General features: G+C 35.5%; 1 protein-coding gene across 2 annotated transcripts in view; it reads left to right on the top strand.

The window, feature by feature from the left end:
* The window catches only part of PLCE1 (phospholipase C epsilon 1), a 164,498-nt gene that overhangs the window by 12,308 nt on the left and 125,823 nt on the right, over nt 1-26,367 (top strand). For both annotated transcript variants that reach the window (XM_085325701.1, XM_085325702.1), the window contains exon 2: nt 12,234-13,827. In XM_085325701.1, coding sequence (XP_085181827.1) covers nt 12,634-13,827 — 1,194 coding nt within the window. In that variant the 5' untranslated portion in view covers nt 12,234-12,633. The remainder of the gene's footprint in view (nt 1-12,233; nt 13,828-26,367) is intronic.

The following is a 26,367-nucleotide window of genomic DNA, read 5'->3' as shown; positions in this document are numbered from 1 at the left end:
AACCTCTTCTTAGGTTACTCTCAGGAGCTGTTCGCAGTTTGTGAAATACTTGGAGAGGTCTATGGTAGATTTTGGCTTTGAAGAGAGAGCTTACTCTTTCTAAACTAAATTTCATTCTACTGATTTTATTTTTCTTAAAATTAGGTAAAAAGTGAAAGAAATATATCTTAAATAATTTTGGATTACTCTGGAAATCATTAATAACAAGATGATTAATAAAAAGGTGTTAACTGTGTTTAGCAGTTGTACTGCTAAATGAATCCTGTTAATTTAAACAGGCGTAAAAGAGCAGCTGTGAGGGGGCATTTAACCATTTGCAAGATTAATTCCTTCATAAAAATTTCGTTACTGATTTTCTTAAAAACATACTTAAAAAGATCCTAGAACTTGAGGGATGTCTATTGATTTGGAAAAGAAGACAACAAAAAAAATCTGTTTGAAAAGGTTAACTATTTTGAAATGTGGCAGTAGAATGCCTAAAACAACAGATGAACAAAAGGTAACTTGAAATTTCAAAGGACTAGTTGGACTGCTTTGATTTATGTATGCTGGTTTTATGCATAGGTTCTTCGTAGATGCTGGGGGGGGGGGGGGAGGAGGGGTTTGACTGACCTCAGTTCTCACATATGATCTGCTTCTTCCTTGTTGGCTTCCTAACAACCAGAAAATAACATAAGGGGAAGCAATGCCATCCGTAATGCAGGCTTGTATCTTAGTTTTAAATCTCTAGACCAATTTTGTTTCCTTACTCTGATTTTTTGAAGGGTTATTGTCAAATACTTTCAATATTTTATATTTTTAATTATTTCTGCAAGTAAGTTCTGAATTGTTTCAGAATCTTCAGTAGGCTCTAGTTATTGAAGAGTGATGTTTTCCTTCTTATCCTCTGTTCTGAATTTCTAATGTATTTTCCTAACTATGTTGGCCAGTACTATTTGTACATTTTAGTTTTTATCTCTGCTTTTTAACTTTTCACTGGTGCTATGTAATCTAGTCTTCTTACTTCAACCTGTTTTCTTTTATGTGTAATTATTTCTTCTGCTCGTTTTCTCAAGAAACTCTTCTGTGTACCATATTGGGTTACCTTTTGTTTTGTCGTCTTTTTTTTTTTTTCATTCTGTAGGTTGCATACAGCCTGTTTTATAGATTACATAAAGTTGACTTCACAGAGGTGAGTAGGTACAGTAGCAGTAAATTCTATAAACTCATTTTCCATGGCTCAATTCTATCTTTCTAGAGCCTGTAGTCGGTCTGTAGATACTTTTGGGTTTTTTCCCTTATAAAAGAAGGATTTTTTTTTCCTTTTTTTAATTGGAGAAAGGTAGGGAGGACTGTAAGTAGTACAGTAGCTGAAAATTCAGATCTGAAACTTGCGTGGTCTTGCTTCTGCTTGGGTGGATACAGAGACCTGCTTTTGTTTAGAACATTACCTGTGAATAATTGTAATGCAGATTTAATTTTCAAATTTTGCAAATCATTAAACTGCAAAATGTTATGTTAAAAATATTCCTGATGTAATGAAACTTGTCATTCAAGTCAAGGAATTCAAGTCAAGTCAAGGAACCTCTGAAATCTTCATTTAGATGTGTATGCAAGGCAGTAAAACCAAGGATAGAAAGACTGCCTGATTGTGCTAAGGGACTGGAAGATAAATGATGAAATACAATGCAGATAAATGTAATCTTTTTTCCACGTACATAACATAGTGAAGAAACTCTGCAGGTTCTATAAAACCATGAGCAATTTTTTTCAGCAGTCAAGAGCAACTAGAATAATAGATACTATTATTTAAACAAATAACACCACATTGTATGTCAGGTATTAGTCAAGAAAATGGAGAGCTTCAGACTAGCTGTTGTACCTTTTGAGTACTAGTAAAGGTGATATTGTAGAAAGTTTGCCTTTTGCCTGGAAGTGTTGATGAAACTGTCTTTTGGCAAGATAGGCAATAGGAGCTTATGAGTCTAGAATAGCAGGTAAGTCTAGAGTATCTGGTTTTCATTTTTTTTCCCACAGCTGGGCAGAATCATAGAGTCCTTACTGTCCTCTTGCCCAAGGGAAACCTGATTACAAGTGTTTACGTCTCCTTATCTTTCGGTTTGCCACCTAAATAAAGGCCTGATAATATTTGATTCAGTATTTCAGAATAATCTCTTCATCACTATTCTTGTCATTCCAGTTGCTGGTGACATATAAATGTCTCTATTCAGTGTATCATTCAGGCATCACTTAATACGGTCATAAAACTTCAACTTCCTCTTATCATTTATAAGAAAAATGTAGCCCTTACTCACTGTGAAGTCAAACAGCTGCTTGTCAAGAGCAGCAGACTTGGGCTACTACCTGAGTGAGGATGAGCCAGGAGCTGAGGGTCTGTCACCAGCCTGGTGGTCATGGGACTGGCATGAGCTGACCAGTCAGGTGCAATGTCAGTCCAGAAGTCCAGCCTAAAGATTAGGGGCAGCAGGGACAGGGCTGGGCACAGGTCTACCTGTGACATGGCCCAGTCCAGGAGCAGAGGTTACAATCCTGAGCTGAAATGGCCCCTGTGCCCATGAATAGGTGTCCTGGGCAAGGCTGCTTATGGCGATTGAGGACTGTTGATGCACTCGGGGCCCTGATACTCTCTCTGAAAGAGATCTGTGATGATCCTGGTTAATATCACTGATTCTTACGCTAGTTGCAATGTTGGTCTGTTGTTATCGAGCCTGAACATGTTACAGAACACAGAGTAGCTTCATATCCTTTAAGTGTTGCAGCAGAAATAACCTTGAGCATTTCAGCATTCATTGGTCAGTTCATTATCTTTTACAGTGCTACTGTGGTTGGTTCTTTGGCTTGTTTAGCTGTGACACCAGCTGTTTTTTTTTTTTTCTGTCCTTTCCCTTCTCCTTTGCTGAATGGTGGGAGATGCATCAGGCATATGTTGGTGTCTCTTTTCTGATAGGACCTTTTAGGAGGTCCTAAGAACGATATTAAGCAACAGACTGTTAGCAGTACAGCTGCACAATCATATAGGTATTATAAGCTAGTCTTTCTGTTTGACTGAGAAAGTGTAGCCTATATATATAATGTTTAGACATAATATCTTATTAGCTGTATATTTGAATGTGAGAATACATGTGTATCTAGTTTGGAAAAAAATCTCTTGCTATCATTTCCAGATTTTAATGAATCGTTGTTGTTTGGATACTGGCAGTTTGGCACATCGTACTGCTTTTGTCAAAGAAGAGGGTGTTCTAGAGAAAGAAGTGTCCTTTTTCAAATGATGACTGTATTTTTAGCCTGGCTTCTTATGGAAAGGACTTTACAGAGTCACACTGCATATCTCTGTATTTCTTTTCTGCCAACTCTTGAACTTGTCCTATAGCATCAGGTTTAGCRCAAAGGTACAGAGCTCAAAAACATAAGATTCAACAGATTTCATGAAAATATTATTCAAAGACAGGAGAGATGTTCTATAAATGATCCTGGCTGTGAAGAAGTTGCTCTGTGAGTTTGCACATTGTTAGGTGACAGACGATCTGTATAGGAGAAAGTCCTTAGTAATACCCTAATCCTAAGAAAAGTTTCAGTCGGAGTGGGCATCCCCTTAGACATCAAAATTATTCGACTCTGAGATAAATATGCAGAAAGCCAAGATTCACTATTTCCAGGAGTAAATGAGATACATAATACATGATTGTTCTATGTTCTGTTTTTTTCCTATGTTTTTCAGTATACTTCTACCTACTGCATACTCCTCTCACATACTAAGTATCCTCTGAAATGTCTGTTGCTTACTTTCATCAACAACTGCATCTGTAGTTACGTTGCATTCCATCTATTCAGGTGAAATGACAAGATTTTTAAGAAATGTAACAAACTTAGTACAAGTGATTGTTTAGATCAGATAAGTCTAGAATTAGCTTTTGCCACACATTCTTACCTCAATTGACTAAAGTAAACTGAAAAAATCTGAGATAAAGTCTTATCTTACCAAGACAGCAGATTTTAATTTYTAGAGTTCTTAATTCTTATTATGCATGAAGCAACTAGCTTCTAGCAACTGAGTGAATTACACTTGTTAAACACTTGCTGAAGGTTATCTTTTTCTTCCAAAAAAAAGGGTGAAGTCCACATACCCGGTTATAACATGTTAACTGGAGGCTGAATAAAATCCTGAAGAAGAATCTGTAAGTGCACAAAAATGCTTAGGCTAAAGTTAAGAACTCTTGTAGTTCCTCCAAATCTGTGAATGGATTTTGACATGAGTTGTATGAAGTTCATTTTATGTGATAGGCTTTTCTTGTCATCCTTTTCAAGTGTCAGAACTTCTCATCATTTTTCAGGAATTCCTTTGTTGCATTCAGAACAAGAAAGTGGAAAGCATTATTATTGTTCCCTTGTATTACTTATGAAAGCATCAACAGGATGAAAGTCAAACCTCCRTGCATCTTTGTACTGGCATAACAGAAATGTTAGCTTGGTTACTGGCATGAAAGGTATGACATGAAAAGATAACAATAATGGGAGACTTCTGCAATGTCAGGAACTGAAGGAAATTGCCTTTTTTTTGCAACTTTGGAAAGAATTTCAGGGACCTAGTTATAGTGTAAATTTGTAATTTACACTTACCAGTATAATTTTCAAAGTAAAATGGAAGACCATAGAGCAAAAGTTCTGGATCTGTAGCACAGAAAGAGAAACAATCAACCTTGTACCTTTGTATGCATGTTCAAGCCTAATTGACTATATTAAGCACATCAAAGTCCTTGACAGACTAAAAGCTCTGTAGTAAGTGTGAGAGCTGTAGTCCTAGGGATTGTAGTCTGCAGACTACTTCCATAAAGACTTTAGAAGATAACCAAGAAAAATAAGTCTGCATTTGCTCAGCAAGTATACAGACATTCATTGGAATTATTTTAAAGATCCTCATATAACGGATGGCCTAAATACGAGCATCAGAATGATGCATGGAGATATGGTACATTAACCTTCAGGCATTTGTCTCTTTCAAATAGGCTGAATTGTTTAACGAAAAAAAAAAAGATAAAGTGGAACTTAAGGAAAATGGAAATTGATGTAAACATACATTCTTCTCAGTGTCTGGTTCCATTTATCTTGGAAGACATGACAGGATATTATAAAGAAAACTTCTGATTGTGACCATGGGTATATTTAAGTCCTATGTATTTATTGATTAAAATTGAATTATTAATGTTTGCAGTGTGGATTAAAATGATGCCTGCAGTAGTTTTTAAATATAAAAGCTGATGATCATGTTGCTAATTGAAAATTGGCAACAACAGAAATAACAGGAAATTGATTATGTTGATAATGATCTCTTATGTTAACATTGTAAATATTGCTAAAAATAATTTCTGGTTCAGTGTAGTTTGCTCCTTGCACATACAATTCTAGTAAAAGCCAACATCTGGGAGAATACTTCATGACTTGAATGAGTCAGATGTCAGGGTGGGCTTTTTCTCAGAGAATGATGCAGTTGATAAAGCCGTTGTAGGCAAAAAATGAACGTAGTCTTGATTTGGTGAACAAATATTGTTTGCTGTTTGAGCAGTGTTATTTTCAGGCTCACAGTGCTTTAGAAGTATTAGAACTGAGGTAGTATTACAAGATTATTTTGTGTACTTTTGGAGATGATTAATAAATAGTGTTATGAAAATCATGTGTGTCCTAAGTAGATTATTAGTTATCCTGTAAGCAGCAAAACAGCTTTTTTTCTCCTGCCTTCTGTATAAGGCATGATAATGACTCTTTGAACGCCTCTTCACATACAGATTAGGTTGTTCATGTTTACTTGAAATATATATTAAGGTTCCACTTTTAGTAGATTTACTCTTGTAACAGTTAAGACAGTTTAGTAATGATATATAACTGATTACTCAAGTAATGTTTTTAATAGCACCACTCTGGTTTAGCATAATGTGAACCAAAGTGTTAATTTGGATTTACGGAAGATAAACTATGATGATGTATATGCTTCTAACATACCATCAGGCATATTTTATTAGTTAAAAATATTTTTATTACGGATTTGTTCTGTTTTCATCACCATGGCAAGAATTACAACTAATATCATATAGGCAGGACAGTGAGAGGAATGGAAATGAGCTTGTACAAAAAAATAAGGATAAAGGAACAAGAAGAGGAGTCTAAGGAGTTCTTGTCACTCGTTGCGTTGCTTAGTTTTGAGTAATTTTAAAATTCAGATAAGGTAATGGTCTTTATGGGCAAGGTGCAGTTGCTGTTTATTAAAATATATGACAGTTTGCTGCTTTAAGTCTCATAAGGGCATGGTTTCACACTGGGCAGAATTGCTAAACTAGCTCAAACAGGAAGGCTACTTGCCAGTGACACTTCATTGTTAACCAGGATTAGGTAAGAAAGGGGACTGCCAAGGCTGGAGATTCCTGCTGAGGGATGGGGTATGCGTCAGTGTGGCAGGGATTTTGGCCTTGTGATCCCAAATTCTGTGCCCTTCTTTTAGGAAAGGGGAGGATAAGAGAAAATGGGGTTGATAGGATATTTGGGAAATGACTCTTTACCTTGAAGGTGAACTGACATTCAGTTATAAGCTGCTGAATCAAGGCTTGTAGATCCTCAAAAATAGTACTTGTTCTTGCACTGTCTTACTGTTGTAGAAACTAATTTGCCTGTCTGTTTCGCTGCCATGGCTTAGATACCAGTGCAGGGAAGAGCCTTGCTTGGGGGCATGGGTAGTGCTCCAGGCAAGTCATGGAGTGCGGTTGGTGTGCTGTGATATCTGAACACTGTCCACAAATCTGAAGGGTGTAACCTGCTGTAGTCCTGGGCTAGTGGTTGGCTAGCTGAAGGACTGCCTTCTGAAGGCTTGAGCCAGCTGACTTGGACAAACAATATCCTTTGGTCAAGCTAGCGTCCGTGAAAGGATCATTGTACCAAAATGAACTAGCAAGAGAATGGGATCTGAGCATGAAATACCAAAATCCTCACTGCTGTACCATTGTGATTCTGTGGTGTTATTTTGCAAGTAAGGGCCTGCCATCAATCTCTTACTTGTATTTCTTTTCCTTAGCATTCAGGAGTTCTGCTGCCATTCAAATAACGTACATTTTCCTGGTATGCATACTGAGTTTATTTGTGGTAATGATTCTGAATAGCGACTTCGACAGAAAAAAATGGAGGGAGTATACCTTCTTTTCAAATGAAATTTTGATRCAGTCCTAGGTTACTGTTGACCTTTTAGAGACATAACCAGGTTATGCTTCCAGSTGGCAGATTTTGAATGTGCTAACCAAGTTCTTGGAGCAATAATGCTCACATGTAAGCAGGACTTCTCAGGATCATCTCAGTAAGAAGATCTTTGAGTATTTGCCAGAATACTTAACACTGGCTGGCAGGAGTGAAGGAACTTATTTATTGACTGAGAAGAAGCCACTTTAATAGCTGCGGAGAACTTGGGAACTTGCTAAAGCATAAGTCAAAATACGAATGTTGGTGTTGAATCCAGGGGATACCAAAATCTTCAAAAGTGGATCAAAGCCTTGAAATGAGATAATGACTAAATTATTTTCCAGTTTGAAGCTGTAGAAGTTTCAAAGGATTTGAGTGATCGGTTGTTAGTACTCAGAGCACGCATGGGTCAGTGCTGTCAATATGTTATTTGCTGTTTGCTCAAGATCCGTTGAAGATCCCTGGCAGTTCTGATCTCATGGTGAGAAGGATGTATTGTTAGGTTAAGCTAATAGTGTTAAATACTGAGCTAATTATCAGAAAATGTGCTTGGAGTAGAAGGAGACAAACCTGTTGCTTGCCCTTGTCTCTTCCTACTACATCTAGTTCATGTATTCCTGCTAGTTCAGTTCCTGGCTAAACCAAAGTTGGAACAAATTTAGGAAAAGCTAAAAAGAAGGATGGATTTCTGATGTTTTCACATAGAAAAAGACAACCCCCTTTCCTTAGACTTAATCCTCATGCAACGAAGCAAGGCAGTGAGAACAGTTAATAGGTCTGGGGATCAGCTGTCGAGAAGTGGAGGACTGATGGCAGATCTCCACCACATGGAAGTGATTAAGGAAAAATCACAACATGCATCATGCAATTTATTGCCAGTAGTTGCCAGATGAAAAAGTTAATAAAGTTGCTGCCTAATTAAACCATATCTCCTGCATCTTGTCTGTCTTCTTGCGTGTCTGAGACAAGTTTCAGCTGCTGTTCAGTTACTTGACCTCACATTTGGCTTCAAGGTGAAAATTTTTCAGCAGGCTGTGTAGAACACAAAAAACCCACCTATTTCTTAATACAATGCTCTCTAATCCTGATGGTTCCAGTGATTATAGATAATGGTGGGTGGGGGATGGCTAAAGCTTTTCTAAATAACACTTTTAATTTGACTAAATGAAAATATATCTGTCTAACAAGCACCCTCATGTATTTTTCTAATGATAGCCTAATGTTAAAAAGCTCTGAAATTCTCATTGATCATGCGACTAATACGAGCCTTCAGGTGCTTTTCCTTGGCCTAAATAAAGGTGTAAGTCTTAATATTCCCTGATTTTTTTTCCACTGAAACAGAATTCCTATGGTCTTCAAAAGGTATAAAATTACTTAATGAATTAAAATTTTAACTGATACTAAATTAATTCAACTTTTTTGTGTTTGATTTTGTAGGCTGTGTGTTTTATCTAGACAGTTTTAGACTTTAATCCTAGGTAGACTTTTTGTTAAATAATGAATTATTATATGTTAATAATGACTAGAACTGCATTGTGCTTTAAGTCCTAAGGTGTATGGAACACACAAAAAAAATAGACAAATCAGTTTCTCAAGTCAGAACGCATGTGACACATTTTGCGCGCGCGCGTTTGTGTGCGTGTGTGTTAAAAGGTTGCCAAGTTGTTTATTTTCATTATTCAGTTGTCTTTGTTGGCTGACCTGTGCTTCCAGGATGATTCACTAATGCTGGATCTAATTTCTTATATTTTTACTTTCCTGTACTGTTAGAAGGAGCACTTTACATTTCTGACATAACTGAAGCCTTGTAAAGTGAACTAGTGTAGTTATTAATGGATTTCATCAGCTAATCTAGTAGCTTTAGAAAATGTCAGCATGTGTTCAGTACAATGCAGGCTTAATAGTTTACTTTATGCACTTTTATATTCAGATTYAACTGTGAATCACAGTGTTTTGGGTGAATATGCAACAGGCAGAATATGATTTTGAATAACTTCAGCATTGTTTTTGTATGTGAATGCTTGCATATGTTTCCATGAGGTTTTCAGTAATAAGAGCTAAGCTTCGGCATTACATGTGCAGGTATGTAAGTCAGGAAAGCCACAGGAAGTGAAAGTTCTGCTGTTTTATAGTAAGTTACAAAATACTGTTTTATTGGCTGAGCTTATGAGTTTTGTGCTTAACAGCATTTATGGCACTGTGTTAACAGTTCTTCATGCCATGCTTAATGAATTCCAGCAGTTGAAGGAATTTGCTGGGCACAGTGAATTGAAATCTGTTGATTAGCGTGGAAAGCAGAGGCTGAAAACAGTGTAATGAGGGACACAGGAAACCCTTGTCTATTCAGCGGGGCTGTGGCTTCAGGTATTTTACAGCTGTCTGCAGATCAGAGCCTTGTTGATGACCCTTATTAGTGCCTTCTACTGTAATGTGGTTTTTATTATGCTTGTTATTTCATGAGATTTTACTGTACTGCTATGCTAGATAGCTTTTGTCATGATTTTTATGTTCAGGATACATTTAGATGTCATAGCAAAGATGATCTAAAGTCAAGCTACTACTGAGTAGTGCGGTCCCATTTTCCCTTCTGGGCATTCCTGATATTTCCTTTTCCTGGTATGTAGTGATCGTGTGGTGACGACGTGAATCAACTCATTTAGAAGAAAAGGAGAGTTTCCTGACAAGTAAACTAGTTGAATCAACTTAACTGTGTGAGGGAAGTGGCAACTCAAGGTCAAAAGGGAGGAGTGAGACTGCCAGTTTTGGTGGCAGCTAACTGTTAGATTAGCATAGCTGAAACATCAAATTGCATTTACAAATTGCAGTGATGTCTAAGTCAACTTAAGCAGCTTTTCCATCCCTTCTGTTTGCTGCTCATTTCTTCTTGTGTGATGTTGTAGGACACCAGTAAGTACAATCATGATGATCTGGATTTACTATCTGTGAAGTAACTCAAGCAAAAAAAAAATTTTTTTGAACTGGATCAGTTTCCTATCACATTGTGGTGATTGTGAGAGGATGGGAAGAGCTGAACATGGGTAGGGAGCTTCTTAAGCAGACATTATTCTTGAAGATACATATTTCAAACATAGGCCCAGATAAAAAGAGGAAAGTGACGCTGTTAGAGAGAAATCGGGCAGACATGTAGCTTGTGGAGCTGACGGGAAGTGTGACCTCGGGTAGGGAAGATTAAGATAAAGTTCTAGAGAAAAGAGAAGGCAAATCCTGAGAGAGGCAGTTTGGAGAGCATACTTGCAGACTCTTTGGCATAAGAGAGAGGTGGGAGAATGATACTGAAAGAAACTCCTGGGAAGACTGTGAAGAGCGATTCTGGTCCCTGAATGAGTTTTATTGACAGAATCTGGGAAAGAAGTGGACTTGCGGTTATAGCAACTTCCAGTTCACACAAGTGCATCAGTGATAGGGCTGGTTACCACCCNCCGCTGTCCATATAGAATGATGTAAAGAAACGTAATGTGTATGGTAAGCTTTTCTGTTTTTTTAAATCTTTGTGTAGTGTTAATATTGTAGAATGGAGTTGCTGGCTTTTCCTGCCATGCATAATGTTGTTCTTTTGTAAGAATTTCATTCAACAACCAGATTAATAAACTGTGTATTCTTTGCAGTGATTCCATTAATTTTATTCCTGGTTTAGCAGTATTACAGGGAGTACATTTATGAAGATAYTACAGTAGTGTGTGTTTTTGCTGGATTGTCTGGATATTTTCTGGTGCAAACAGACAAGATRAATCAGTAGACTGAAGTGTTTTGATAGGTAAAAGAAATCCTCCAAGAATTCTTTTTTTACAATTATTTTTACTTGATATAGCAACAGAGAGACTTAAGATCAAGGAAAAACAGCTGCTTCTCTTTCTAGTTCTCTATCACTTTCTCCTATGATAAGCATCATCATATATAGATTTGGACTTGAAGGCACAAGAATGATTATCAAAAGAAATGAGATTGGAACATTTCTACATGAATTTCTCACGTTTCTCCAAGTGTGTTGTGGAAAAAGGTTATGTAAGCTGTTATCTAGGGATTGGAAGGGGAAGAAATAGCAGGGAAGAGTAATGGGAAATGGTAGAAGATTATTACTGATATTTCTCTTTTTGGTGCTTAAGCTTAAATACTGTAAACTGTAATATAAGCATATATCTATATAATTTTCATTTACTATGTTTTTTCTGGGCATATCTGTAATTCTGGTTCCTTTACTGAACTAATGATAAATTCTTCTGATTCGAAGATTTACTTCTACTGTACTATCTACGGGAAAGAAACTGAAAATTAATGGTGAGGTTGAAGGGTTAATTTTTTTGTCTAGGTAAGGTATTTAAGTAAAGGGATCAAGATGATTATTGATAACATTTTAGTCTCTTGTCCTGCTACGCTTTCGTGCTTGTCTTTTTCAGTGATGAACTTCAGGCAAAAAATTGTGTTTTCTTCATGATATCAAAGTACAAAACAGAGCATAAGGGTTACTGGAAAACAAAACAAAACTCAAAACACCAAAGCAATTGTTGTCATGATAGACTTCAGTTTTGAACAGGAAAAGAATTAGCTGTCTTTTTTCTTTTTAAGTAAATTTAATATTTTTTTCTTCAAAATTTTAACTTATCCTGGCTTTAAGTTAGAGAAATTGTGAAATTGTAGAAAGAAATTTTTCTTTTTTCAGTTTACATATATATCTTGTATGTTCAATTTCAGTGTTACAGCTTCAGTAAAATTAGTTCTATTCATTCATGTAGCTTTCTGAGTGTAGTGAAGACACTATTTAAATATGTAAAATTGATTGTAATTTCCCCAAATTGGAGCGTGACACTTGTAAAGACACACTTAAACTTGTATTTTGAAATTTTCTAGGTTTCAATGTAATTATCTTATGATGTTTTATGTCCCTTCTCCTTACATAGAAGCCATTTCTTTATGTTGTAATTGTGATTGTGGACATTGTGCCATGGATTCTATTAAATACATATATATAAAATATATGTATATATTTTTTTTCTTTACAGAAACCCAACTTCTTGGATGTCCTGTGGAGAGAGAAAGCTTTGGCATGGATTATACGTTCACTTTTTTTTTCTTTTTCTACAACCTAAGGCAACAATGTGTGCTACGTCTGATAGAAGAATTAATTGTGGAAAAAATCAAATGGCTATGTCACTTTAAGAAGCTGATTTAAGGATGTTTGTGTTTCATGCCAATAATCCACAGCTGGGAAAGATTAGTAGCCCAGTAGTCAAACAGAATTTTTTTCCCCCTTGTTCAAAAAGAACAAGTAACAAACATATATTTTGCTGTCTGTTTCCTGATTATTCAGCATTGAATCTTTTTTTATACTGAAATCATGATGTGATGATTGGTAGAATCTCCCCCTAGCAAACATCCAACAACTGAAGACTGTGTGTCAAGATGACCTCTGAGGAAATGACAGCTTCTGTTCTTGTGTCTATGGTACAGGGTAAAGTGATACCTGCTCAGTCAGCTGGAGATGAAAATAGTGAAAATGCTTTGAACACCAGTGTTATAAAAAGACATACTGCCAGTCCAAGAAGGCAAACTGCACACACACTTTCATACTTGCATAGACTTGAAGAAGAAAATCTTCAGGGTGCTCTGCCCAAAATATTCTCTCTGGCAAATGAAGAAATGACTGATGACAACAGTAACGAGAACTTCTGGAAGAAAAACAGCTCCATCCCTGATTCAATGGAATTTGTTAATATTAACTATAACGTTGTACAGAAAAACTATAAAAGCAGTATTCCGTGCAGCCAGTTATATAAATCATGTGATTCTTTAGTAGGGGGAGATACATGCCTGAAAACTGGAATTCCTGTTTCACTGGAAAGAGCCATGCTTGCTGAAATTCAGTTGAAAATGGATGGACCTTCATTAAGAAGCCAGTCAGCAGTAAATAAGAATGAAGCTAAGGAGACTGATAAGGTAGCCCTTTTTCACTTTCATTGTGCTAGTGAAAGAAATATATCAAAGACTTTGTGCAATTTACACAACAGCTTCATTTTGGATAACTGCTTGCAGCCAGTAAGTACTAATGATGGAACCACCACTGGTTCTACAGCCTGCACTTGCAGATTAATGGAGTTGACAAATAACTGTGAGAATGGAAATGGGCAACAATTGTATGATGGTTGTGACACTTTAAGGGATAAGTATTTATGTCTGGAAAGAGCAGCAAGAAAGGTTAAAGTGGCATGCTCAGGTCACAGCTTCTGTGGAAATAACTTTACTGGAAGAATGCCCTCAAAGCTCTTTCTGAGCCATTTTGAAGACTGCAGTGATAACTATGAGGAAGAGCTGGAGGAAGATTTTTTTAGAAACAAAAAGGAACGCTCCACTTTATTAATAAGACGCTTTTGTAAAAATGATAAGGAGGTTAAAAAATCAGTTTATGCTGGAACGAGAGCAATTGTTAGGGCTTTACCTTCAGGGCACATAGGAACTGTGTCTTGGAATTATGTTGAGCAAAAGAGAAACAGCAGTGGCTTGAAGCATTGTAGGATTACAACACAACAACTAACTGTAATTCAGTCCTTAATAAAATCGGAATTTAATTCCTTTCTTCAGAAGTCTTTATGGTATGAGGTAAGCTTTCCATAGTTTTTGTTTGTTTGTTTGTTTTTTGCTAATCTGACCTTTCATTCAGCAAAATGCCTTTGACCACCAAACATTTAGTTCCATCTAATAGGATATTTCAGCTAACTGTATTGAACCTCAGCCTTGTGTTGAACACTGCTTTTTTTTAGAACTACATATGTAGAATTTTTAGGAGCTCATCTTGGTTTAAAATTAGCATGGAGGAGTATATATAAATTTACATTTCTATCAGTTTGTATTTTTGGATACTTAGGCACATATTTATATAATTATTAATTATAATTATATGAAATTGTGACAGTGATGGTGGAAGAATGAACCTGATGGCATGGGAGCTCCATGATTGTGTCCTGCAATGATATCCTAATATCCTTCCAGAAACTAATATTTTTCTGCTTAGGTAGATGATTAAAGAGTTGCAAGAACAGCTTTCCTTCAGTTCTTGTAATAGGTGGCAAAGCTTTGTGGTGCTGTTCATTATTGTGATACTCACTATCCTAACCAGTGAGAAGTATATATACTTGCTAGTATAGCATGTGCCCTGGTGGGTGATCACACTGCACTAAAGGAATGATACGAGCTACATATTTATCTAGCATGACTTCAGCTTTGTATGTTTTTATAGTCTTTTATGCTTTGTGATGGAGAGGAGGAAAAGGGAGGGAAAGGAGAATGTTGCATTGCTGAGATGTAGGATAACTTTCACTTACAGCAGTATGAAAAGGTAAGGATGTATGCAGGATTCTTCTTCAGGCATTTCTAATTTAACTCAGTTGAGTTCCTTAGCTTTCAACATGCCTGCTGTGTCTTTCCACCACTGCCCCATAAAACAGAGTTTTTAACATTTTTGAGTGTAAAAGGTTTAATTTGAACACTTTTGTAGTACATCTACAAACACAGAAATAACTGTAATAAACTCTGTCTTTGAGTGAACAAAAGATTAACAAGTACATTAAAACAATCTATGTAACTACAATGCAGAGAGTGTTTTCTGATTTTGAAAACAGGCTTAAAACTGTATGTTTTAAGTCTGCCTTCTTCCAGTTGGACACTTCTGAAATCTTTTTTCATACCAACTTTTGTATTTAATCTTTTAATGTATAATAGACATACATAATGTATAATGTACAATAGACAAGCATTTTTAGCATTAGTTTTGTTATGTTTAGAATCAAAGATAATTTCTGTAATTTCTATATATTTATGGTTTATTTTATTAGCCTTACAGATGCTTTTATACAAACATGAAATTCATACTGTGGGCTCTTCAAATACTTATTAAACATATGTACTGAGTTAAAATAGTCTAATAAATGATGAGCATTTGTAGGAAGTGTTCAAGTTCATAGATGAAGGAGGAGAAAGTAGCAAATGAATGTGGTAATTTGTTCTTTCTTTCCCCTTATCTCACCCTTTGAGTATGCATATGTTTGGAACAGCTAAGTGAACAGTAGCTCTGTTTTTCAGGGCAAAAAAGTCAGAAATTCAGTTTTCCTAACGGTACTGGTGTAACTGAGAACAATAAAGACCTTTATGTTTTAAATGGGAAAATGTGGGTCCCATTGGTACGTATCTCTGACATAATTTTAGCGCTAATATAGAAAAGGTACTGAATTGTTGTCTTTTAAATAAATTTAAAAAAAWTATTTTTTAGTTTTTAGCTGTTCACAGCATAGGAACATAGGACTGAGGCTTTGAATTATATAGGAAATACAAGAAGTAATACTTCCCAAATGTAGCGTATGATTACTGTTTTTACATGTTTTATTACAAATTTAGACTTCTCCACTGTGTAGTTAGTGTGTATTGACAGAGAAGACTTTTATACTGAATTATTTTTTTCTACTTTTTCATGTATTTGTAGCTCTGACCACCTGATAAGCGTTGTGCTGTGCATATGTTTAACATAGCTATTGTATATGTTTGTGAGAAATTTGTAAGTGCCAGAACAATGAATGAGAGCAAGCCCCTCATGTCAGTCTGATTTAAAGCTGCTCCAAATACCTTTGAAGCTCTGCCGTGGAAGAAAATACTGAGAGTGCAAGCTTTGTTGTTAGCTTTGTTTACTGGTGCAGTGTGTCCACTTTTTTCGTCTAACTCAGCTGCATAACATTAGCAATCTGTAGAGTTGTAAAAGTCATAGTTTCTAGAATCATTGAACCTTTTGTGCCTGTGACATGTTAGATTCATTGTGCTGAAGCTCACCTCTTTCCTTCCCCTTCCCCTTCTCCTTCCCCTGATAGGGTGGTGTTTCTGCGATAGTGTTAKAGAATGACAAAAGTATCCAGGTGCACTATTGACTAAGGCATAAAATATGAGCAACTCACTAGGCTACCATTGGGTGATTTTCTCAAACTGGGTGAGTGATCTGGCAATCTCCAGATACAGCATAATTGTGCAGCAGCATAGTTGCAATGCATTAACAATTGAATTTCCTACTTAAATTTTTTTTGTAGGTGTCAGCACCATCTTTACTGTGTCATTACATTCCTGATACCCCCAGTTGAAGCTTTAAGAAGCAAGAATTATACTGGCTTGCTTAATCCAGCAAGTTAGTGCACTAATGTATCTTTTGTTCTCTATAGCTGGTTAAGCTTTATTGACATACTAAATACAAATGCAATAGTAATTAAAAAAAACCTCTTAATTATTATCACTACATGTTTACAGATAGAATCTTAATTTTTTTCTTATAAAGGAGTGTTCATCGTTAATTGGTATAATACTTCAGCATCTATGATCATTGTACGTTTCTTCATGTGGGTTAAATTAATTTCAGTGTTTTTATGATTCAGGTGATTTAATGCAAGAATTCTTGTGGTAAGAATTCTTGCTTCCCATGTAGTTGACCAATAATCAGTTAGTGGCATCTTTTTAACTAATAGTTAAAGAGAGGAAAAAAGATTGGGAGCTATGAATTTTACTGCCTTGTTTAATGAATGTGATATCTGAAGTAGTCTTCTTGGAAAATACTTTTAAAGGAAACACAGCCAGGCCAGTTTTCCCCTTAATATATAGTATGTCTTCAAAATTTTTAATTTAAATTCTTCAGAATTAGAATACATATTTTAATTCTGAGCCTAGGAAGAGGTTAACTCCCAATTCCCTTTTGCCCCTCTTCCCTCTTTCCCCCGCACATCCCTCCCTTCTCTCCCGGGAATGTCCAAGCARCTCTGATCAGTGTGTCTTTACATTGTATGCTTTCTGACATCTCTGAAAATACAATTTAGTAACTCGAATTGATTCCAGAATTTTTGACATCATTATACTGGAGCTGTTTGGATTACAAAAATGACTTTCCAGATAGATTGGGTATATCATTGTCAGTCATGGAATTAACGTCTACTTTGACTGTTCTCACATCTGATCACACTAACTAAATACAGGAGCACTTTACATWACATGAAAACATGTATGTTTATCATCAGAAGAAATGTTAGTAGTGCTGTTTGTTCAGAGGAGGAGATTTTGTTGTGGAGTGTTATTTTTGTCAGGTGTAGGATTTACTAGTAACTTTTTATTGTTAATATTTTGTCAGGATGAATAGTGTACCCCTCCTTTACTTGACAGTATCTTGGAAGACACATTTTCCAGTACAAAACATATAATTTATATAATTACAAGATATATTCAGATTCTTAAGAAGTAAAGGAAAAAAAAAAACTTGGAAGCATCTGTTTTACCCTGTGTACTAAAGACAGTATGAAGAAGCATAAGAGTCTTTTGAGTACGTGTTTTGTTTCACTCGGATGAGTAATACGATTTGGTGAAGCAGATGCACAGCTCAGTGGAGTGGCCACATGGAATCACTTGGCAATAGGAGTATTACTAGTGAAGTCACTCTGCCAAGCTTTGTGAGGTTCCCAAGCCACAAAGCAGCCTAAGAAATTAAATTCTCTTTAGTCTTCTCTTGTCAGTTCCTTTTAAATTGTTTCTGTAGGAGTTTCAGGTCTAGATTTGCTGTGTTGAGAACATCATCTTGATAAGATAATATGTTTTTTCCACACTTTCCTCTTGCTCCATATTTAAAAAGATGAAAGTATTTAAACGGACTTCTGCATGTCTCCCTCACACTTTTGCATACATACCTGAAATGTTACACTGCTCTTTATGCTAAAGYTTGTTACGTTTTTTAATAATAATAAAGGTAGTTTGCAGTTCTCTATATGGGTATTACTGTGCATGAGAGAGAGATTTAGGATTTGAGAATCCTTTGTTTTTCCATTTGGAAATAAAATTCCGTGGTCTGACAATCTGAAATGAATTTACAGGAAAAAAACGATGTGATGCGAATAAAGTGAATAAAAATGACCTGGTTCTCTTCTCATCTAACAATTAGTTTTTTTTTTCTGACTACTCATGAGTATCTTATTTGTTAATAGTGTTGTCATTTTTTGAAACAAAAAGGTTTATATTCATAAGTTAAAGTAGTTTGAAGGAATGGATGAGCTCTGCTTTGTTCTATCTTGATTTTGTGTTGCTTGTTTATTTGCATAAGAGTTTTCTTTTATTTAAAGAAAAAAGTTCACGAATAAAATTGACTAGTTGGAAAAAAATCAGGGAAGCAAAAGAGGAGCCAAATAGGGCTGAAATTATGTTTTCCTTTCAGTAAGTGCTGTAAAAATAACTTGAACTTTGTTAAATGAAGCTCTGTAGTTATATTTGCTTTCAGTTGAGTTACTCCAGTTTTATAGGTAACCTTTAAAAATAGAACTTCTACCTTGTCTGTATGAGTAGTCAATTTTATTGTGTGATAGAGATAAACCTTGTCTACTTTTTGTGTTATTTTGTAGTTGGCTTACAGCAATGATTTGGGGCCAAATTATGAACAATGAGTTTTAGCTGTGAGCACACTTATGTATTTAGAGCCAATAGTGTGGGAGTCTTGGCAAGAGCAATACATTATGTCTTCAGTTTTTCCACTTTTTCTGACTTTCCTTCTAGTGACTGTTCATTAACTGTAAAGGAGCATGAAGGTCTGTTTTAGAAAAATCTCCCTGTAGCACACTGAAGAGTTTATTTTAGAGTGTTATAAAGTTATCCCCTCTTCTAATTTTTTTTAAAAACTATTTTAACTCAATTACCTGTAGGAATTATTGAAAAATTGTGACTGTTCACTCTGTATGAATAAAATCTATGCTGTATAAAGATCGCTCTGTTGAGGAGTAGGTAATTAAAATCCGAACTTCAGAAGTTTCATACATATTTACTTTAAGCTTGCTTTTCTACAGTCTTTTGGCATGTTTAAAAAAAATTACAAGAATCAATAGATATATATATTTTTTGGTATGAAATTTTAAACAAAGACTTGTTGGAAAATCGCTGTTTTTGTAAAATGATGCCTGCAGGAAAAAGGCCACAATATTTAAGGCATCCTTCATGAGATAGAAAGCTATTCAGCTTCTTTGTTTATGAAAAGTGATTTGATATCATATAGTTATGAGCATCCGATTACAAATAATTTTGGTACTGAAAATATTGACCAGTGTGCCAATGCCTTATTAAAAAAAAGTCAGTAGTTTATTTTTGGATATAGTAGTGACAGCTTAAAAACAGGAGTAAAAATCAAACATAATGCAGTTGTCCTGTACTATCCAAATAAGTATGAACTGGGTCATCAAGAGACAGGAAAGCTCTGAGAGTGCTCCCACACCAAGGAAAGCTAATTACATCAGTCCAGCAGTTGGAAGCACGGTGACTCAGGGCAGTGTGACAGCTTGCAGCTTTCATTAGGAATGTCGGAAATGGGCAACGCTGAGAACATAAACATTCAGTCCTGGCACTCCTAACTTTTTTCCCTTTTCTTACTGTCCTAGTAACTTCACTAGAAAATTACAAAATTAGAAGCTAGTCTTCAGCTACAAAACACACGTGTCATACAGTTCTTATACTGAGATGCAAAATTATGTACGAGAATCCGTTTTGTCACCATTTTAAAAACCATAACCAGATACAGTCATTTTTAAAATGAAATTGAAGCTTCATGTCTGAAATATGCTCATCAATCCTCTAGATGAGCAGGAGAGAGGAAAAATCTGTGATCATTCTTATATTTAGATGGTATTCTTGTGCTCACATTTATAGAAAGTTCAAGAGTCTTCATGGAATTATAACACTGTAAAAAGTTATGGTTTTCTTAGAATAATAAATACTCAAAGACAGATACTACAAATAAGGGTGCTGTGACAGTGTGGGAACATGCAACAGTAACAAAGTTTGTTTGAATTTTGAAATCGGTACATGTACCTGCTATAGGACTCTGAGCAATTTAATTAACTGTTGTGAAAACTGGAGATTTTTCTTCTTATTTTTTCCAGTAACTCTAATGCCTGTTGACTATTTCCAGCATTTGGACTTAAATTTCATAATAAAATTAATGAGAACTTCTTTTGAGATGATTAAAGGTGATTCTTATACTCTCTATGACTCTCTTGATTTTATTCTCCTGACATTTTAAATTATTTTCAAAAAATCACAGCAGATATARAACTTCATTAGTAAAATGAGCAAAACAAAGTATGTATGATAGCTGCACTGGTCTGATATTGCAACAGTCTTGGTTCTTAAAGTGTTCTGGAATTCTCCTCAGGTATTAAAGAATGAGTGAAATTCTGGTCATATTAAAATCTGTTTAAAATATCCTACTGGGCAGTGTGACTTGGAAGGAAAAAAAGAAGTATGTACAAAACGGACTTCATGGGATCCAGAATTTTATGTCAAAACTTTTAATAAATAAATGAATTCCAAAACTGTTATATTAAACAGTTTTGAAACTATAGTTCTAAACTAAAATTGTCTATATAAATATGTATAATGCACTGAAGAAACAGTCATTCTGGCAGGGTTAACTTGATGCTTAAAACCTCCTTGCACTATTAGCTGCAGGTAGTAGTACCCTTCAGATCCACAGGTTGTTACTTTTCATATTACCACCCCTTTTAGAAGCCCTACTTCTGGGCTTGAACCTGTTGTCCTGGCTGTTTTACAAACAAGTAATGATCTCAGGTTAAGGTAACTTATATATTTGTATGTAAATATATATATGTGTGTGTGTATATGTATGCAAATCAATAGTAAAATACTATTAGTTTGAAATAAGGCCTTAATAATAATTCTGTGTAGTTTGTCTCTTGACAAAACTGTAAGAAAGTATCTGAGCCATGGAGAATCGTTTTAAATGATACTGTCCCTTGTCCAAGAAAAGACCTCTGAGAAGCAACTGTCTTCAGTCTCCTCCATTTTAAATTTGGACTTTGTTGTCTTGAGTAACTTTACAGACTTAGAGCATCATGCTACAAACTGGAYGCAATTATAATTCTGCCTTGTGCATGTGTGATGTATTTTACTTATATAAGCACAGTACAGTTGCCATGGGAGCCGTAATATTGGTCTTCCTATCCAACAGCGTGAAGGAGGCTTTGGCGTTTCTGTTAATTCTATCTCGTGATAGGTTGTGACTACATAGAAGGTTGGTAGAGGTTATCAACAACAAACTGGGAGTAAAGGCGGGATCTTACATAAACCATCAGTGTATGTATTTTCCTATTCTCTGGCAGTCTAGGAGTACAACTGGGCTTTTTTATTTTTATTTTATTTTTTTTTAAAACCAATAGGTGGAAGTGGACTTTCACAGTAATTTGAATGCTTCCCTTGAGCAACAAAGTTCCTAAAGCTTTCATCTTCAGCATTTAGGCATTTGTGAATCATTTCATATTTAATTTACCTTGCCCAGTGTTTTTGTGCTGTTGGCTTGGAAAGACTCTGAATCCAACCTTTGCAAATGGTAGATCACTTCTGAGTCATTTTTTAGTTTTGAACACGTTTTTCATTGCAGTTTAGCTTAGACCAGCTGTTTCCTGTTTTTCCTTACAGTGGTTCAGCTGTTGAGGAGACAAATACATCAATGGTTTATTTCAGAATTAATATTACTGTTATAAAATGATGGAAAATTAAAACTAATAAATTGGATACCATTAAAAGTAAAGGTATGGCAAAATTCAGAAGAGGAAGTTGGGCTTGCTGTACCTAGATTTTTCATAGATTAAAAAGCTTTTGCTACACAAGGAGCTCTTTTGATGCAGGAAAATAAATCCATCATCGGAAACACTAGAGTGATTAAGCTTTGTGTGGGGGATTTGAGTATGTGTGACTGAATTTTTTCAAGCAGTTCCAGTGCAATATTTTCATATACCTTTGGGAATGTATTGGTTTATCTGATCTGTGATCTGCAGAAACTTATGAATGCGCTGGTCAGGTTATTTTTTCAGGATTTGGCCTAATTTGGATGATGGATATGTTGTTTTTGTAATCATAAAAGCTATTTCAGAATTTTAGATCTGAGTTTGTACATGTATTTTTGCAGCATAACCCAAGATAGTTGTTTTTTCTTTTAAGTTTTTTTTTTTTTTAATAGTGGAGTTCTCCATATTCAGATAGCAGCTGTATTTTTTCCTGGCTTCAGACATCTATCTCCAGGACCTTTAAATGAGTTATTTACTAACCAGGAAGGAGGCGATACAGATAATAAGGGCACTACTGCCTTGCCCTCTGCCTTCCAGACTGAGGTTGTCTCTGTGTAGGATTATGGAAGGATCACTTGTTGCACCTTCTTGTTTGGCCTAACGTAGAAGGCTGTCCTGTAGCATCTAGCATCGCTTGTCTCTTGCAGTGCTTTTGTCCTTGTGACCTCTGTGGTGAGATCTGACTTAGTTTGCACCCTCTGACATAATAGAAAAGCACACAGCAAGAGGTGGTTGGTATCACACCAACTCCAATGGCTAGTAATCCTCACTGTCTTGACTGAAGGCTTTAAATCTTTTATACCTGTTAGGTTGTTGAATTTTGTATCAGTGAGTAGCAGAGGAAGAACTGGGACCTTGTCTGATGACGGTCTTAGCCCCAGAACTGTAAAGCAGGCATTTGCTCCCCTGGACGGGGTGCTATTTCTCTTGACAGTCCTACAGCTTGCAATGCCTTTGCTTTGTCACGGTCTTTTTGGGCTTCTTCCTCCAGGGTTCTTTTGGAAGATGGCTGAAAGATCTGCTCTCCCTTTCTAGGCTTCCTGAACCTGGAAATCTCCATGGGACTTCTCACTGAATTCTGGGAAGGGAGGGGGGAATGTTGGTGGGTTTTTTATTCCTTTTTTTCCCTTTTTTTTCCCTTTCTTTTGAAAATCTAGCTTTTTGTATCTCTTCCTAACTAACTTTGCTCTTTTTACTTCAAGTCTTTCAACAGCAGTCTTGTTCTTGCTCACCAGTGTCTTTCTTGAACTTAACTTCAATGTTCTGTTAATAGGCTTTAGCTTGCTTACTATTCCTACACTGCTGCTCTTTGTGGAGCCTTCTTTACCCCTCAGTCTTCTGATTAGAGAAAAACTTTCCAATGTATTTCCCTTCAGTTATGTACTACTGGATAGTGTTTTTCACACTGTTCACTGTCCACTATCGTGATCGACTGTTTAGCTGAGTCTCATAGTTAAGGCTATAGCTCATTTTTCATGCAGTTTTGTAGCCTGTGTGACAGTCCCGCTCTTACTAGGTTTTTAGCTGTGTTGAGCTCATACCTCTTTGCATATGGCATCTGTACTATTTCAAGTATTGTATTTGGATTTCAGCATTTTCTTACCTCCTCCTTTCCATGTTCTTCTCAGATTTTTTTTTCCCAGAAAGTTCAGTAAACAGCATTTAAACTTCACATTAGATGATTGATATGCACATGGTGGTGGTATTACACTTTCAGACTGGAATTGGCTTTCAAAAAGAGCTAGTATTTTGGCTGAAGTTAAATGTCCATTTCAACAGTGTCATGCAGAGTATCACATTATTACATTTGTAACAATTTTTTTTTTTGCTTTTTTCTTCACCAGTAGAAAAGATGTGTTCATTCATTAATCTTTACATTAGGAGTTAATGACCAGATTTGTCTGATCCTTCTTTATTTTCTCTAGTCTGCCAAGAACACAAGGAAAACAGCAGCCAAGATGAAAGCAGATTTCACAGGAAATATCCATCTGGTTGTGACTCAGTCGGATCTGAGGGGACCAAAAAGAAAAAAAAAAAAAGAAAAAAGAAAGAAAACTTTATTAAGTAAAAGAAGTGGAAATTCATTTAAAATACTGGACAGAATTTCCTAATGAGATATAAAAGGTTAACTGAAAGAAGTAGTGAAAAGGAGCCAGTGAACTATGAAAAGCTTGGAAGGAAAATAAAAGAGATAGTTGACAAAGAGTCTTTTGAATTTTGCAACTTTAAAAATGTAGAGAAAAAAACAAAATTTTACTTTCAAACCTAACAAGAAGTAAATATTTTGCACCTTTTTTGTGGAAACAAGACATATCTAAACCAGTGCTAGAACTATCGTACTCAATCTGTATGAAGCTTGCATTTTCAAGCAGAACTATTAGGAAAATTAAAAAGAATTTGGAGAGAGATTGTTGGTCATTGTTTAATTTCTAAACCATTATGAACAGAGGCACTYTGGCAAAGCTTGGAGGAACAAGGGTGAGCATATGTAGCAAGGGTCAGTTGAGTTGTTTTGCTACTTTGTTGGGTTTTTAATTAGATGATGTTTTCTAGTTTTTTCTTTTCCTAGGACTATTTTCTACTAGAGACAGTATCTGATTAAAATAACATAATTCATAATAATGGACGTTTAAAAAAATCACATCTACAAGTTGAGAAAACTTGTTGAGAAAACAAATTTCAAAGTCTGAAGTGTGAGAAAAAATGAAAGTTCTTATCTGAGAAGTGAATGAAATCCCTGTATACAGTGCAGTTAAACTTAATTTTGGAAAGGCTGAAATTACAAAGTTTCTTAAAAGACTGAGATGTGGCATATCAGAAAATTTAATGTGGCTATTGATACCTGAGTGTGTCTCCTTGCTTCCCAGATTCTTAAAGACAACCACCTCTTGCGCATAAAGAGGAGCACAGCTTCCAAATTCAGCTTGCTCACGTATTAGTATCATCATGGTAGCAGCAGCATTTAACTGTGTGCACATGCAAGAAGAGGTATTTGATTGCTTAGGTGACATTTGTGTACRCACCACAGCTTGGAGACTGTGCTGTACAATTTGGCTGAATCAAATTGGTAAGTTTGTAGTTTTTGACTGAGCCAAAATTATTTTCTGCACGTTCAGTTAATAAATAAATATTATACTGAGCCAAATCTAAGACAGGCTAGACCATAATGTGATCTTCTTTGGGAAATAAAAGAAAAAAATAAATATAAATTTTTGAGAAGTGAAAATATAAAATCTCAAAAGATTCCTGTAAGCCTTGTATTATTATCCTGTAGTTTAACTTACCTGTCATCCCCCAGCACATGTCCAGGTAGTCCTGTGTCTTTGCTTCCCTTTTCTTTATCTTGCAACCTGTAGAGTAGGGGCTGGGTGGTTCAGTATGCCTGCATGGTAATAAAACAAGTTCAATTTTTCCAGATACTTCTTTTTGAAAAAAACTTTGCCTTATGTCCAGGCCAAAATATTAAGATGTTAAACTCTTCAAGACTCCTCAAGACTGRGAAAGAGCTTACTAATGAATTGGTCAAGATTATAATTTCTGAGAAAATAAGTAGTTTATAACAACTGACATATAACAAGGAGTAATTGTTAAGGRCATATGTGAATTAATCATTTTTGTGTAACATTGAAAGCCGTATTCTTTTTTCTTCTAGATATTTTTCTCTCTCTGAAATTGTTTTTTTGTAAGGAGAAGGATCCATAAGTTTAAAAATGGATTACACACTAAGCAATTATTAACAGGAAATTTGAAACCGCAGTGTTTATGTAATGTGGTAGAATGTTGTTGCTGTTGAACGTTCTGAGATTTTAATTTTTTTATCCTTTCCTAATTTTTAATTTATGCGTTTTATGATGATAAGCAAGTCATTCAAATCAATTTGTCCCTACCGCAAACTGTTTGCCCATTTTTCCCTATTATCTGGCCTTTTGGTGATAGAGAGTTTCTCTTTATTAATATGTATATTAACAGAAGTGATCTGGCTGTTGRTCCTCCACATTTATTAACAAATGATCTAAGTATGAATGAGAGTTACAAAAGAAATGCTACTTTTTATTTGCTGCCTCTGTCAAGTTTAATGCTAGGATCACAAAACTTTCCAAACCAAGGTCATTGGTTCAAAGACTGGCCTGTTTGCTGCTGGGTGTAAGTTGCTACTGTCTAACTAGCTGGTGATATTATATCTAAAATGGTTGCTCTGTATTGGTGTAATACCATGGACAATACAAATGATCTGACTCCCATCAATCCAGAAGGCATGGAGGTTTGAACTGTTTTTCAGAGCTGATCCTTCCAAAACAGGAAGGAGATGATGTGAGAAACCTTTATTTGTACAGTAATTTCTGTTATACTACTTCTTTGAAGGTAGAATTCACATTTTAATACTATTCAAAAGCATTATGATCAACATTTTTAAATATAGATRTTTAAATTAAATACCTATAAATCATGATGAGTCTACTGGATAAAATTATCATGATTTTAGAGATGTTAGGTGTCTAATATTTCA

This window comes from Rhea americana, unplaced genomic scaffold, assembly GCF_003343005.1.
Source record: "Rhea americana isolate MKP2758 unplaced genomic scaffold, rheAme1 scaffold_122, whole genome shotgun sequence".
Classification (NCBI taxonomy): domain Eukaryota; kingdom Metazoa; phylum Chordata; class Aves; order Rheiformes; family Rheidae; genus Rhea; species Rhea americana.
Note: the sequence above shows the minus strand (reverse complement) of the source record. Positions and strands in the feature narration are given on the sequence as shown.